The sequence below is a fragment of the Acipenser ruthenus genome, chromosome 11 (genome assembly GCF_902713425.1).
Source record: "Acipenser ruthenus chromosome 11, fAciRut3.2 maternal haplotype, whole genome shotgun sequence".
NCBI lineage: Eukaryota > Metazoa > Chordata > Actinopteri > Acipenseriformes > Acipenseridae > Acipenser > Acipenser ruthenus.
Genome location: NC_081199.1, coordinates 2,432,676 through 2,447,661, shown reverse-complemented (window position 1 = coordinate 2,447,661; position 14,986 = coordinate 2,432,676). Strand labels below are relative to the sequence as shown.

General features: G+C 43.3%; 1 protein-coding gene across 2 annotated transcripts; it reads left to right on the top strand.

Annotated features, from left to right (window-relative positions):
* The first annotated feature begins 26 nt into the window (after positions 1-26).
* LOC117428225 (14-3-3 protein eta) lies at positions 27-5,896 on the top strand. Of its 2 annotated transcripts, none has more exons than XM_034047051.3 (2): positions 27-539; positions 4,272-5,896. In XM_034047051.3, exons 1-2 carry the CDS (start codon positions 453-455, stop codon positions 4,929-4,931), a joined length of 747 nt encoding a protein of 248 aa, XP_033902942.3. In that variant the 5' UTR covers positions 27-452; the 3' UTR covers positions 4,932-5,896. The 2 variants fall into 2 exon arrangements, with proteins under 2 accessions (XP_033902942.3, XP_033902943.3); XM_034047052.3 differs by having other exon boundaries at positions 29-539; positions 4,275-5,896.
* The last annotated feature ends 9,090 nt before the right edge of the window (positions 5,897-14,986 follow it).

Genomic DNA, 14,986 nt, shown 5'->3' with positions numbered 1-14,986 from the left:
GGGGACCTTCAGCGCGCCTGCGCGACTGCGGCAAAGTGCACGAGTCACCGTGGGAAGCGGCAGCGCGAGAAGAGCAGAAGAGAGGAGAGAGAGAGCGCGAGCGAGCGAGGGAAGAGAGAGAGAGAGAAAGAGCGAATGTGGGAGTCTCATAGTACTAGCTGAGCAGCTCCAGCGAAATAAAGAGGGCAGTAGATACATTCATAACAAATCTTACGTTATAAAGATTTGGAAACGTTTTTGAAAGAGATCTGAACCTCTTCTGTTTTTCCCCTGTTCTGGCCAGCTTAAGGGAAACAGCACAAGAAGGGTTCAGAACAGTTGGCTTTCGTTAAAAAATAATTTGACAGGTTAAACAAAAAAAAGGGAGACAGGTTAAACAAAAAAAGGAGAATTCATATTTACCCGTTTTTTGTGTGTGTGTTCGTGTACCCTTACAATATAATAATCTCATAATGGTTGACCGAGACCAGCTGGTACAGAGAGCCCGGCTCGCCGAGCAGGCTGAGAGATACGATGATATGGCTTCTGCGATGAAATCGGTAAGTACCGAGCCGTTCATTTTGAATACGAAAATAATAAATACAGAAATATGACGGAGTTCTAGAACTAGGTTTGAATTCCGCCAGATTCCAATCTGTCGAGTATCACCGAGAATACCGGCATGTCTTACATCCAGGACCGTTTATGATACTCTGTCTAGATGATTTATTTATATTTATTATGGATAATAATAATAATAATAATAATAATAATAATAATAATAATAATAATAATAACAAACTATATGGATTGTATTTCAAGACACTTAACGGAATGGTGTGTGGGGTTTCTTTTTTATGAATGGTGCAAATATTTCGGCACTCGTTTTAAAAATGGATTATTAATTTTAGTGGAGTTGCGTGCGTCGATGAATTTAGAATTGGCTGAAAACGGATATGTAGCAGCGAGCAGGGGAGGTGTCGGGCAGATTATAAATGGGACTGTAAAAATAGCGAGCGGCTTGGGTTTGGTCATTTGCTGTTTGATCGCGACAGGGTGTGCGGGTCTGGCGTCAGGGCGGGCCGGTCTGGCGTCAGGGTGTGTGGGTCTGGCGTCAGGGCGTGCGGGTCTGGCGTCAGGGCGTGCGGGTCTTGCGTCAGGGAGTGCGGGTCTGGCGTCAGGGCGTGCGGGTCTGGCGTCAGGGTGTGTGGGTCTGGCGTCAGGGCGTGCGGATCTGGCGTCAGGGAGTGCGGGTCTGACGTCAGGGAGTGCGGGTCTGGCGTTAACCCGCACAGTGCAGAATCTAAAACTGTGTTTGAAGATGAAATACGCACGCGTGGACACGTAGAGACGGTGCACGAAAGGGTTTGCAGGGTTCGGGTAGATGCTGTGCGATGGGTGCGGTAGCCACAGCAGGCTACGTACAGTGCAAGGTTAGCTATCTGGGTTATCGTTGCTGAACAAAAGAAAAGCAATCGATTGATTCGTGGAAAGGATGTTACGCCACTGTGCCATGCGTAGAGCGTGCGTGTATTTCTAATAACCTTACGAATAATAAATAATACGTTTCATCGAAGCATTCGCGGTTTAGGGATTAGTCTAATATAATATTTAAAACAATTGTCATCACATAATACTCAGGATGCTTTTTTATTTTGTAAAATTACAAATGATAAAGATAATACAGTAAATCAATGCACAGCTCTTTAATATTATGAATGATGTCTGCTGTAAAAAAAAAAAAAACAACATGGGCGTGACAGTGTAGTCGGGATATCTCAGAGACGGGTTCATTGTGTCGATGATGAGCGATTAACACCGTCACATATGAAAAGACAAAGAAGCGAGCGGACTGAACTCTAAATTCAGTTTCTGTGGGAGAGCAGCGCTGCATTCAGGAGCTGCATAATATTGTATTGATTTCAGAGACTGGGCGTTAACTGCAGCAAGTGGCGAGGGAAGGGAGCGTGCATCTTACTGTATTCTGCAACGGAAGCCGATTAAAAACACATGCGCTGTTTATTTAAAATGGCACGATTAAATAAAATACTCGACGCCGTTCTATTTTAATTTAATGCCCCTGGACTGTGCACAGGAGAAGCAGATGATGATGTCGTGTTTGCAAAGGAACCATTTGTTCAAACTCGGCCGTGTAATAATCCGCCGCCGGTGCATTCAGTGTGCATCTGGTATGGCAATGGCGAATAAATGGTGTGTTGGAACAGGCCATGCAGGGGTATTGATGTTCACAATCAAGTTACCACTATTTTATTTTTCAATTTAGCAGAGCATACATATATAATGACATGCTCTACCCATTGCAAACAGAACCGTGTTTTCTGTGGCCCACGGTCTCTGGGTCAGTGGTTCCTTCTGTTTGCTCCAGAACCCTTGTAGTGGTTCTGAACAGGAACACCCCTATGCACCGAGCAGCACTGAACCATTTGAATACACTAGAACCCTACCCAGGGGCTCCAGATGTGAAGCACTGTGTAAACGCACTGTAATGTCCTATACAGTATGCTTTGCAGGGGCAGAGTTCTTTTTACTGTTGTAAATAATAAACCATGTATTTGGTTAAATGCACTGTCATTTGAAAAATACAGAATCGAGGGCATGATACACGCTGGTTCTCAATCAGTGTGTTTCACATGGACTTCAAAATAAATGGATGTTTATGAGGTTCTGATGAAATCAAATGGTCATGTACTGTTTGTAAAGCTGAATTTGTCTGCTAGGGCTACTTATGGTAACAGCATTACTGGGGTTTAAAGGGGCTCCTCAAGGTAAACGCAGAGCAAAGTGGAAAGCATGGGGCAGACAGGGCTGCCTGCAGAATGACTGAAACTAGATATGTTGTACATTGTAGTGCTGTTGTAGCAGTTTGCTGTCTTATTCAGCAGCTGCATTTGCATGAGGATATGTATGTGCACATGCAGATACAAATACTGTCATAATATAATGCATATTTCAGTAGATTTTCTATTTCTATGTTTTATTATACTCTAGTTTATTATTGTCTTGCAGGTTTAGGAAAATTACATACATATCCACCCACTGAGCATACAAATATAATTATATTGCAACAGATCAATTACATACAATTACATTGACTACAATAGCATTTATCTATGGCATATGTTTGTTTTTTTCTTTCTAAAAACTGAAATCTCCAGTATGCGGAACAGCATCCCATAAGAAACGGGCCTGGATTCAGAACAGAGCCTATAGCTTTCTACAGCTCAGCCAGTCAGGTGTCAGTCAGTCAAAGCAGGCAGTGATGTCGCTGCATTGTGATGTCATCTCATTCTACTCATTGCTCCCCTGCATCCCGTGGGTATGAGAGCAGGCCACTCTGCTGCAGTTGCTGTCTGCTGCCAGTGATTCTCAGCACTAAACTAGACTAGTTGGCTGAGCCCTTGGGTAGCAGTATTCTTTCAAGTCAGTCCATGGCAGTGCTTCAAAGCTGCAGCTGAAAGAAATGGATTTCTATAGATGCCACTGCAGAAGGGGATACAGATGCATAATGTTCAGCTAACTGCAATCACTTAATAAAAACAGTTGGATTAATAACACAATGTCTCCCCTGCTATGTGAGCTCATTGTGCTGAAGTTTCCTTTGTGCCCAAATGAGTACGTACAGCAAAGCAGGACAGATGTGACACATGCAGGGAATCCCCCCCCCTACTGCTTGATCTTGGAAAAAAGCCCAGTCTGCATAATAAAGAACTTGCTAGCAGAGTGATTTTCTATAGCCGCTCATACCAACAAGTGCCCCTATCGTCATCCCTGCCCATCAGTCTGGCGATACCGCACGAGTCAGGTGGGGAACCAAGGTCCCAGAACCCTATTGAAGAGCAGTTGGATTGCAAGTCTCTAAAGGTGCATCCCTTCACCTCTTCTACTCTACCAGCTCAGCCTACAAGAGCAAAAGAGAGGAGGTCTCCAATGCAATGTCATCTGGTCAGTTGCCATGGTGCTGGCTACCAGTCATGTTGCAGCCCCAGCTCAGACCGGTTATAAGGGTTAGAGCTCTGCTGGTAGAGGCAAAGGCTTACACCCGAGTTGGATAAAATCCATGATGATGTTACAACATTACCTTAAGTACATTATCACTTTGTTTTTTAAATAGTAGAAAGTCAAATCAAACCAGAGCTTGAAAAGCAGTGGCATTCCTCACATTTCTAAGTAGGTCAGCTGTTTTCCTTGAAATGATTTGCGATCCTCCTCACAGGGAACAGCACGGGTGTTCAATCTTGTTTTGTTTGTTTTTGTTCTCTTCTCCACCCGAGCAGGTGACGGAGCTGAACGAGGCTCTGTCCAACGAGGACCGGAACCTGCTGTCGGTGGCCTACAAGAACGTGGTCGGGGCGCGGCGCTCCTCCTGGAGGGTGATCAGCAGCATCGAGCAGAAGACCTCCGCCGACGGCAACGAGAAGAAGCTGGAGATGGTGCGGGCCTACCGGGAGAAGATCGAGAAGGAGCTGGAGACGGTGTGCAACGACGTGCTGTCCCTCCTGGACAAGTTCCTCATCAAGAACTGCAACGACTCGCAGTTCGAGAGCAAGGTCTTCTACCTGAAGATGAAGGGAGATTATTACCGCTACCTGGCGGAGGTGGCCACCGGCGAGAAGAAGACAGCCGTGGTGGAGTCTTCTGAGGCTTCGTACAAGGAGGCCTTCGAGATCAGCAAGGAGCACATGCAGCCCACCCACCCCATCAGGCTGGGGCTGGCGCTCAACTTCTCCGTCTTCTACTACGAGATCCAGAACGCGCCCGAGCAGGCGTGCCACCTCGCCAAGCAAGCCTTTGACGACGCCATCGCGGAGCTGGACACTTTAAACGAGGACTCCTACAAGGACTCCACCCTCATCATGCAGTTACTACGAGACAACCTGACCCTCTGGACAAGCGACCAGCAGGACGACGAAGCTGGAGAGGCCAACAACTGAAGAGCTTCAACCCCCTTCCCCCTTCCCAGCCTCCCCTCCTCCCCCTCCCCACCATCTACACTACCCCCTACCCTCCGTGCTGCGTACCCTGGCGCTAACTGTATCTACTGTCGACACAGCTGGTTCCATCAGCTGTCCACCCCCCGTCACAGTATTACAAGAAACATTTATCTCAAAAATAATAACGTCTTCGTTGGCAATGTTGGGTTTGTGTTGGCAATTTAAAGAGACCTTTTTTTTTTTCTCGCTGTAGTCGCAAAATGAATTGTGCGCAAAAGAATTATAATAATATTAAAGTTTGCAAAGTCAGTTGGCATATCATCATGTCAGTCAATTAAAAAAAAAAAGAACAAAAAATAAATGGTGAGAATATTTAATATATTGATCATTTGTTAAGTATTAGTGACAGTAGAATTATTTAATGGGGCGAAAAATCAATACATAAATAAAGTTACAAAATGATTTGGTGATTGAACTCTCCGAGAGATGTGATGGTTTATCTGGTGTAATGCCTTGTGCATGCAAAGTGAAAATGATCATGTTTAAGCGACCTGTTGGAACAGGAAGATGACTGTTGTAGGAATTACACTGCTGTGTCTCTTGAGTTAACAGACTTGAATCCATGCCGTTTCAGGACAGTTCTCTTCTTTGCCATGTTTGTAATTTATGTGAAGTTATGTGATGTACACTTATTTAGGTTCCTAATGCATTACGTGTGCTTAAAATGTTTTGATACGTGTATAAGATACACATTTTATCAAGTTTCTGTTGTTTAACTAAAACAGTGTTGAGCGTGTTTTATTTCATATTTTTCTTTGTGATTTGTGTTTTTATTTTAAACCGTTTGCCTCTCAGTCAGATTGTATTAAGACTACATTGAAATGGACATGGATGGAATGCCAAACTTAAAATGAAATGTTTTGGATTGAATGGATTCAAATAAATGCTGCTTCAGGTGTATTATCTCCACGTGGCCAGGCGCGTCTTTCCTTGGGTCGGGGGTTTGGTCATGTCTTGCTTGTTGGTCTGTTCTGTGTTTCTTGCAGGTTTTCAGTCCTCCCATTGTGAGAAAATACATTGGAATCCTGATTTAAAAGGAGGTTTCTGCTCAAGGGAAATGCTGGGGGGCTCTTCCTGTTCAGATAAAGTGATTTCACCTCCACTGATCTCAGGCACACACTGATGAACAGATTCAGCCTGGCAATTTCTTTAAAAACATCACAGATGCATTCTCAAACACATTTTGCTAGAGTACACGTAGCCCATGAAATCTGACTGAAACAGAAATGGAATATTCTTTTAGGGAGTGGGAGGGGGAGAGGCGTCATTTCTAAAGGTGCACACACAGCTGGACATCAGCTTGTCATTTTATTAAATTAGCATGGGCAGATGTTAGACTCCTTCCTTCAGGGGGATTCTCCAATGCTAAGTGAATGAACTCGGACAGCTGCTCCCTTGTGTGTCCAGCACAAGATTCCTGCGTTATTCTGAATTGAGTGATAATCCCGGGAAAGGGTTTTGCTGTAGGAGTCGACCAGCAGCTCTCGTGTGCTGCTCTGTTCTCGTGTGCTGCTCTGTTCCTGTGATTGTTGGAGATGTGTGAACCAGATCCTTGTATCCCGTTTAATCAATGAATACATTTGCAGTCATCTTATTCATTTGATAAGTAATTCAGTACCTGCATATGCCTGTACTGGTGTCGTCGTTAGCAGACTGATGCAGAATGCTATCATAGCCTCATAGCTTTAAATAAAAAAATTTACCAAATAAGGCTAAGATAACAGCCTGGATAACATGCAGCTGTTTTTGTGTTAGGCATGCGAGACAGAGACACTTTTTATGTATGTAGTATATTGTAATACATCAGTAGTGTGTGAGTCTTGTTCAGCAGACAGCTCCCTGCTGAATGTGTGTGTGTGTGAGTGAGTGTTCTCTTGAGGAAATTGTCTTACATTAATCTGTGATCTAAAAAAAAACTAAAAAAAACAAACATGGTGTTCAATCAACAGCTCTGCATGGAGACCGTTCACCCATAAGTTCCAGTTTGATTATAACGAAAACTAGTGAATTCATTCATATTTACAACCAAGAGATGCAAGGATGAAATAAAGCATTCATTAAGCCTCTGCATCATTTTACAAGCAAAACGTAATGTGAGACCTGTAGACCAGCACTTTGGTGTGGTTGTATTAGCTGCTAGGCAATGCAATCGCCTCCTCCCTATCTGCACTCCTCTTTCTCTCTCACGCTGCCTCTTTCTCTTGCCCCCTACCGGATGCAGACAGCAGGGTGGCGTCAGGTCTGCTTGCAGCGTGGCTCAGTTTGAAAGCCCTCCTCTGCTGACTGTGCAGACTGGCTGGTGCAGCTACTAAAAGACCAGCCTGCGGTAACTGCGGGCACATTTAATATTACTTGGTGATAAAAGAAAAAAGAAAGAAACAATTTTCCGTTGCTTGTTTCAGTACACGCTAGGCTTCCAAACCCGCCTGGAAGTTTTGAGTTCTTTCAAACCGTAGGCTGACCAACACAAATTGGTTTACAATGAGGGTTATTATACCACATAGCTGGTGACTTGTTTACTAGTCTGGTACAAGACGTTCTGTATTAACTCCCACGCTCTCTGTGGTGTGTGCTGGGGTTACAGTACAGTAGAAGTTGAAGCGTTTGCTAGCTGAGGTGTATTGAACTTTGAGTGCAGTTTGGAGACATGAAAGTGCTAGTAAACCATTGCATGATTATCTGTGCTCGCTCTTTCTAAACAAACACTGAGCAGCTCCCTCACAGTCCCTTCTGATCCAATACACAGAACACAAGCAGCTCCCTCACAGTCCCTTCTGATCCAATACACAGAACACAAGCAGCTCCCTCACAGTCCCATCTGATCCAATACACAGAACTCAAGCATCTCCCTCACAGTCCCTTCTGATCCAATACACAGAACACAAGCAGCTCCCTCACAGTCCCTTCTGATCCAATACACAGAACACAAGCAGCTCCCTCACAGTCCCTTCTGATCCAATACACAGAACTCAAGCAGCTCCCTCACAGTCCCTTCTGATCCAATACACAGAACACAAGCAGCTCCCTCACAGTCCCTTCTGATCCAATACACAGAACTCAAGCATCTCCCTCACAGTCCCTTCTGATCCAATACACAGAACACAAGCAGCTCCCTCACAGTCCCATCTGATCCAATACACAGAACACAAGCAGCTCCCTCACAGTCCCTTCTGATCCAATACACAGAACACAAGCAGCTCCCTCACAGTCTCTTCTGATCCAATACACAGAACTCAAGCATCTCCCTCACAGTCCCTTCTGATCCAATACACAGAACACAAGCAGCTCCCTCACAGTCCCTTCTGATCCAATACACAGAACACAAGCAGCTCCCTCACAGTCCCTTCTGATCCAATACACAGAACACAAGCAGCTCCCTCACAGTCCCTTCTGATCCAATACACAGAACACAAGCAGCTCCCTCACAGTCCCTTCTGATCCAATACACAGAACACAAGCAGCTCCCTCACAGTCCCATCTGATCCAATACACAGAACACAAGCAGGTCTGTTTTGCACTGAAGTTCGATACTGTGTGTACTCTTAACATTTTTTAATTATTATTATTATTATTTTTTAATGCGACTGTAATAACAGCTTTTATAATTTTGTAAGGAGTGCTTTTCTCCATTGAACTGCGCCCAGCCTTACCCTCTGATGTCAGTACACAGGGGACTGTTGCCGAGGTAACTGGATGATGTCATTACAAAGAGAGCTGTTTCTATGGATATAGAATGACATGTCAGGAGGCAGTTGCTATAGACACAGGCCTTTGGCACACATTTAGGAATGTGAGAGAGAGACTGGGCATACTGAAACTTCACTGTGTTGTCATGCCACATTTACTACACACTTGCTTTATAGAGCCTGTGCTGTGTAACATACTGTAAGATACCTATTCTAACTGTATTCTGCATACAATGAAAATTCATTCAGTTACACCCTTTTTACAAGCCAACACGACCCTCCCAATATGTGTCCTATAACCTACTGGCCACTGCACCCTGGGGTCTGGTCTGGCAGGCAGGCGGGCTGGTTCATGCAACGTGTTTAGTGTGTCTGCAGGGATTAATTACAGTGTAACAGCTGAGTCCTGGGATTGGATACTCACATTACTGAGAGAGCCCCTCAGGGTGCAGGCACTCTCTGTCCCTTCACTTCTCATCAGCACAGACCCTCAGAGAGCCAGGATCCCTTTATATATAGACAGGCTTCCTTAGCAACTACAGGGAGACGAGGAGCTTTCCATCTCTTCACAGTTCACTGAAGACCTTCTCCCTTTCTGAGATCTGCTAATAGCAGTCTCTCCGTGTGTGTATATATACTGCAGGACCAAAATGCTTTGTATCTACAGGCTATCTGAAATGTGGTGTGGTACGTTTGTGTTCTCAGGACAGTGCCCTCTTCAGCGAGTCAATGAGCAGGGCAGTCCTTTTGGTAATCCCATACTGACCTCTACTGGCAGTTCTCAGTATTACAGATATCTTACCTGATGATGAAGCAAATTGCCAATATTGCTGTTGTCTATGATTATTGATGATATTTTCCACTCTGGGCAAATTGTGGAAAATCAACAACAGAGATGAATTACACTGTTAGTTATTTCTGTGGAAACCACTCCTGTATATTACTTCTAGGGAATCATACACCAATGGCTGACTACGCACGTCTCTCAGCAGGACAGCAGCGGTATATACAAGTGGAGTTAATAATTATGAGAGAGCCGTGAGTCCTGCTTGTGAAGGAGCTGTCTGAGACGTGCGAACGTCTTGGATACCTGTGTTTACTGTCTACGTCAGATCTGCTAATCACACACTCACTGTTCCCAGAACCTGGAGAGCAAAGTTTAATCTTTTTTTTTTTTTTTTTAACGCTAATGTAGTACACGCATGGTAAAGTGTAGTACACGCATGGTAAAGTGTAGATAAGGATGGAAAAGCAGGGTCAATAGTTTGTGCAGATTGTGGGAAAGAGCGAATCTCCCAGGATGGGTTTCAAGGACAAGGCCAGGGCAAACTGACTCGATCAATCGAGTATTTTACTGATGATAAAGTAGTACAGATAAGATGCACTTGACGACCTGATTGTAATGAGCAATCTGACACCAGACCAGCCCACTCTGTCCCATTCTGATGAGTAATCTGACACCAGACCAGCCCACTCTGTCCCATTCTGATGAGTAATCTGACACCAGACCAGCCCACTCTGTCCCATTCTGATGAGTAATCTGACACCAGACCAGCTCACTCTGTCCCATTCTGATTAGTAATCTGACACCAGACCAGCCCACTCTGTCCCATTCTGATGAGTAATCTGACACCAGACCAGCTCACTCTGTCCCATTCTGATGAGTAATCTGACACCAGACCAGCTCACTCTGTCCCATTCTGATGAGTAATCTGACACCAGACCAGACCACTCTGTCCCATTCTGATGAGTAATCTGACACCAGACCAGCTCACTCTGTCCCATTCTGATGAGTAATCTGACACCAGACCAGCTCACTCTGTCCCATTCTGATGAGTAATCTGACACCAGACCAGCCCACTCTGTCCCATTCTGATGAGTAAGCTGACACCAGACCAGCTCACTCTGTCCCATTCTGATGAGTAATCTGACACCAGACCAGCTCACTCTGTCCCATTCTGATGAGTAATCTGACACCAGACCAGCCCACTCTGTCCCATTCTGATGAGTAATCTGACACCAGACCAGCCCACTCTGTCCCATTCTGATGAGTAATCTGACACCAGACCAGCCCACTCTGTCCCATTCTGATGAGTAATCTGACACCAGACCAGCCCACTCTGTCCCATTCTGATGAGTAATCTGACACCAGACCAGCCCACTCTGTCCCATTCTGATGAGTAATCTGACACCAGACCAGCCCACTCTGTCCCATTCTGATGAGTAATCTGACACCAGACCAGCCCACTCTGTCGCATTCTGATGTAGCAGACCTCAATTACCAGCAATTAGCAGAACGATGTGTTTGCATTACACTGCCTGGCCAAGTATATCCTATATTATATCCAGAAAGCCTGGTCGAGTATACCCTATATCATATCCATAAAGCATGGTCGAGTATATCCTATATCATATCCAGAAAGCCTGGTCGAGTATATCCTATATCATATCCAGAAAGCCTGGCCGAGTATATCCTATATCATACCCAGAAAGCATGGCTGAGTATATCCTATATCATACCCAGAAAGCATGGCTGAGTATATCCTATATCATATCCATAAAGCATGGCTGAGTATATCCTATATCATATCCAGAAAGCCTGGCTGAGTATATCCTATATCATACCCAGAAAGCATGGCTGAGTATATCCTATATCATACCCAGAAAGCCTGGCTGAGTATATCCTATATCATACCCAGAAAGCATGGCTGAGTATATCCTATATCATACCCAGAAAGCCTGGCTGAGTATATCCTATATCATACCCAGAAAGCATGGCTGAGTATATCCTATATCATACCCAGAAAGCATGGCTGAGTATATCCTATATCATACCCAGAAAGCATGGCTGAGTATATCCTATATCATACCCAGAAAGCATGGCTGAGTATATCCTATATCATATCCAGAAAGCATGGCTGAGTATATCCTATATCATATCCAGAAAGCATGGCTGAGTATATCCTATATCATACCCAGAAAGCATGGCTGAGTATATCCTATATCATACCCAGAAAGCATGGCTGAGTATATCCTATATCATATCCAGAAAGCATGGCTGAGTATATCCTATATCATACCCAGAAAGCATGGCTGAGTATATCCTATATCATACCCAGAAAGCATGGCTGAGTATATCCTATATCATATCCAGAAAGCATGGCTGAGTATATCCTATATCATATCCAGAAAGCCTGGCTGAGTATATCCTATATCATATCCAGAAAGCATGGCTGAGTATATCCTATATCATATCCAGAAAGCCTGGCTGAGTATATCCTATATCATATCCAGAAAGCATGGCTGAGTATATCCTATATCATATCCAGAAAGCCTGGCTGAGTATATCCTATATCATATCCAGAAAGCCTGGCTGAGTATATCCTATATCATATCCAGAAAGCATGGCTGAGTATATCCTATATCATACCCAGAAAGCATGGCTGAGTATATCCTATATCATATCCAGAAAGCCTGGCTGAGTATATCCTATATCATATCCAGAAAGCCTGGCTGAGTATATCCTATATCATATCCAGAAAGCATGGCTGAGTATATCCTATATCATATCCAGAAAGCCTGGCTGAGTATATCCTATATCATACCCAGAAAGCATGGCTGAGTATATCCTATATCATATCCAGAAAGCCTGGCTGAGTATATCCTATATCATATCCAGAAAGCATGGCTGAGTATATCCTATATCATATCCAGAAAGCCTGGCTGAGTATATCCTATATCATACCCAGAAAGCATGGCTGAGTATATCCTATATCATACCCAGAAAGCATGGCTGAGTATATCCTATATCATATCCAGAAAGCCTGGCTGAGTATATCCTATATCATATCCAGAAAGCATGGCTGAGTATATCCTATATCATATCCAGAAAGCCTGGCTGAGTATATCCTATATCATATCCAGAAAGCATGGCTGAGTATATCCTATATCATATCCAGAAAGCCTGGCTGAGTATATCCTATATCATACCCAGAAAGCATGGCTGAGTATATCCTATATCATACCCAGAAAGCATGGCTGAGTATATCCTATATCATACCCAGAAAGCATGGCTGAGTATATCCTATATCATATCCAGAAAGCATGGCTGAGTATATCCTATATCATACCCAGAAAGCATGGCTGAGTATATCCTATATCATACCCAGAAAGCATGGCTGAGTATATCCTATATCATATCCAGAAAGCATGGCTGAGTATATCCTATATCATATCCAGAAAGCATGGCTGAGTATATCCTATATCATTTCCAGAAAGCATGGCTGAGTATATCCTATATCATACCCAGAAAGCATGGCTGAGTATATCCTATATCATACCCAGAAAGCATGGCTGAGTATATCCTATATCATATCCAGAAAGCATGGCTGAGTATATCCTATATCATATCCAGAAAGCCTGGCTGAGTATATCCTATATCATATCCAGAAAGCCTGGCTGAGTATATCCTATATCATATCCAGAAAGCATGGCTGAGTATATCCTATATCATATCCAGAAAGCATGGCTGAGTATATCCTATATCATATCCAGAAAGCATGGCTGAGTATATCCTATATCATACCCAGAAAGCATGGCTGAGTATATCCTATATCATATCCAGAAAGCCTGGCTGAGTATATCCTATATCATATCCAGAAAGCATGGCTGAGTATATCCTATATCATATCCAGAAAGCCTGGCTGAGTATATCCTATATCATATCCAGAAAGCATGGCTGAGTATATCCTATATCATACCCAGAAAGCCTGGCTGAGTATATCCTATATCATATCCAGAAAGCCTGGCTGAGTATATCCTATATCATATCCAGAAAGCATGGCTGAGTATATCCTATATCATATCCAGAAAGCATGGCTGAGTATATCCTATATCATATCCAGAAAGCATGGCTGAGTATATCCTATATCATATCCAGAAAGCATGGCTGAGTATATCCTATATCATATCCAGAAAGCATGGCTGAGTATATCCTATATCATACCCAGAAAGCATGGCTGAGTATATCCTATATCATATCCAGAAAGCCTGGCTGAGTATATCCTATATCATATCCAGAAAGCATGGTCGAGTATATCCTATATCATACCCAGAAAGCCTGGCTGAGTATATCCTATATCATATCCAGAAAGCATGGCTGAGTATATCCTATATCATATCCAGAAAGCATGGCTGAGTATATCCTATATCATATCCAGAAAGCCTGGCTGAGTATATCCTATATCATATCCAGAAAGCCTGGCTGAGTATATCCTATATCATATCCAGAAAGCCTGGCTGAGTATATCCTATATCATATCCAGAAAGCATGGCTGAGTATATCCTATATCATATCCAGAAAGCATGGCTGAGTATATCCTATATCATATCCAGAAAGCATGGCTGAGTATATCCTATATCATATCCAGAAAGCCTGGCTGAGTATATCCTATATCATTTCCAGAAAGCATGGTCGAGTATATCCTATATCATACCCAGAAAGCATGGCTGAGTATATCCTATATCATATCCAGAAAGCATGGTCGAGTATATCCTATATCATATCCAGAAAGCATGGCTGAGTATATCCTATATCATATCCAGAAAGCATGGCTGAGTATATCCTATATCATATCCAGAAAGCATGGCTGAGTATATCCTATATCATATCCAGAAAGCATGGCTGAGTATATCCTATATCATATCCAGAAAGCCTGGCTGAGTATATCCTATATCATATCCAGAAAGCATGGTCGAGTATATCCTATATCATACCCAGAAAGCATGGCTGAGTATATCCTATATCATATCCAGAAAGCCTGGCTGAGTATATCCTATATCATATCCAGAAAGCATGGTCGAGTATATCCTATATCATATCCAGAAAGCATGGCTGAGTATATCCTATATCATATCCAGAAAGCATGGCTGAGTATATCCTATATCATATCCAGAAAGCCTGGCTGAGTATATCCTATATCATATCCAGAAAGCATGGCTGAGTATATCCTATATCATATCCAGAAAGCATGGCTGAGTATATCCTATATCATATCCAGAAAGCATGGCTGAGTATATCCTATATCATATCCAGAAAGCATGGCTGAGTATATCCTATATCATATCCAGAAAGCATGGCTGAGTATATCCTATATCATATCCAGAAAGCCTGGCTGAGTATATCCTATATCATACCCAGAAAGCATGGTCGAGTATATCCTATATCATATCCAGAAAGCCTGGCTGAGTATATCCTATATCATATCCAGAAAGCCTGGCTGAGTATATCCTATATCATATCCAGAAAGC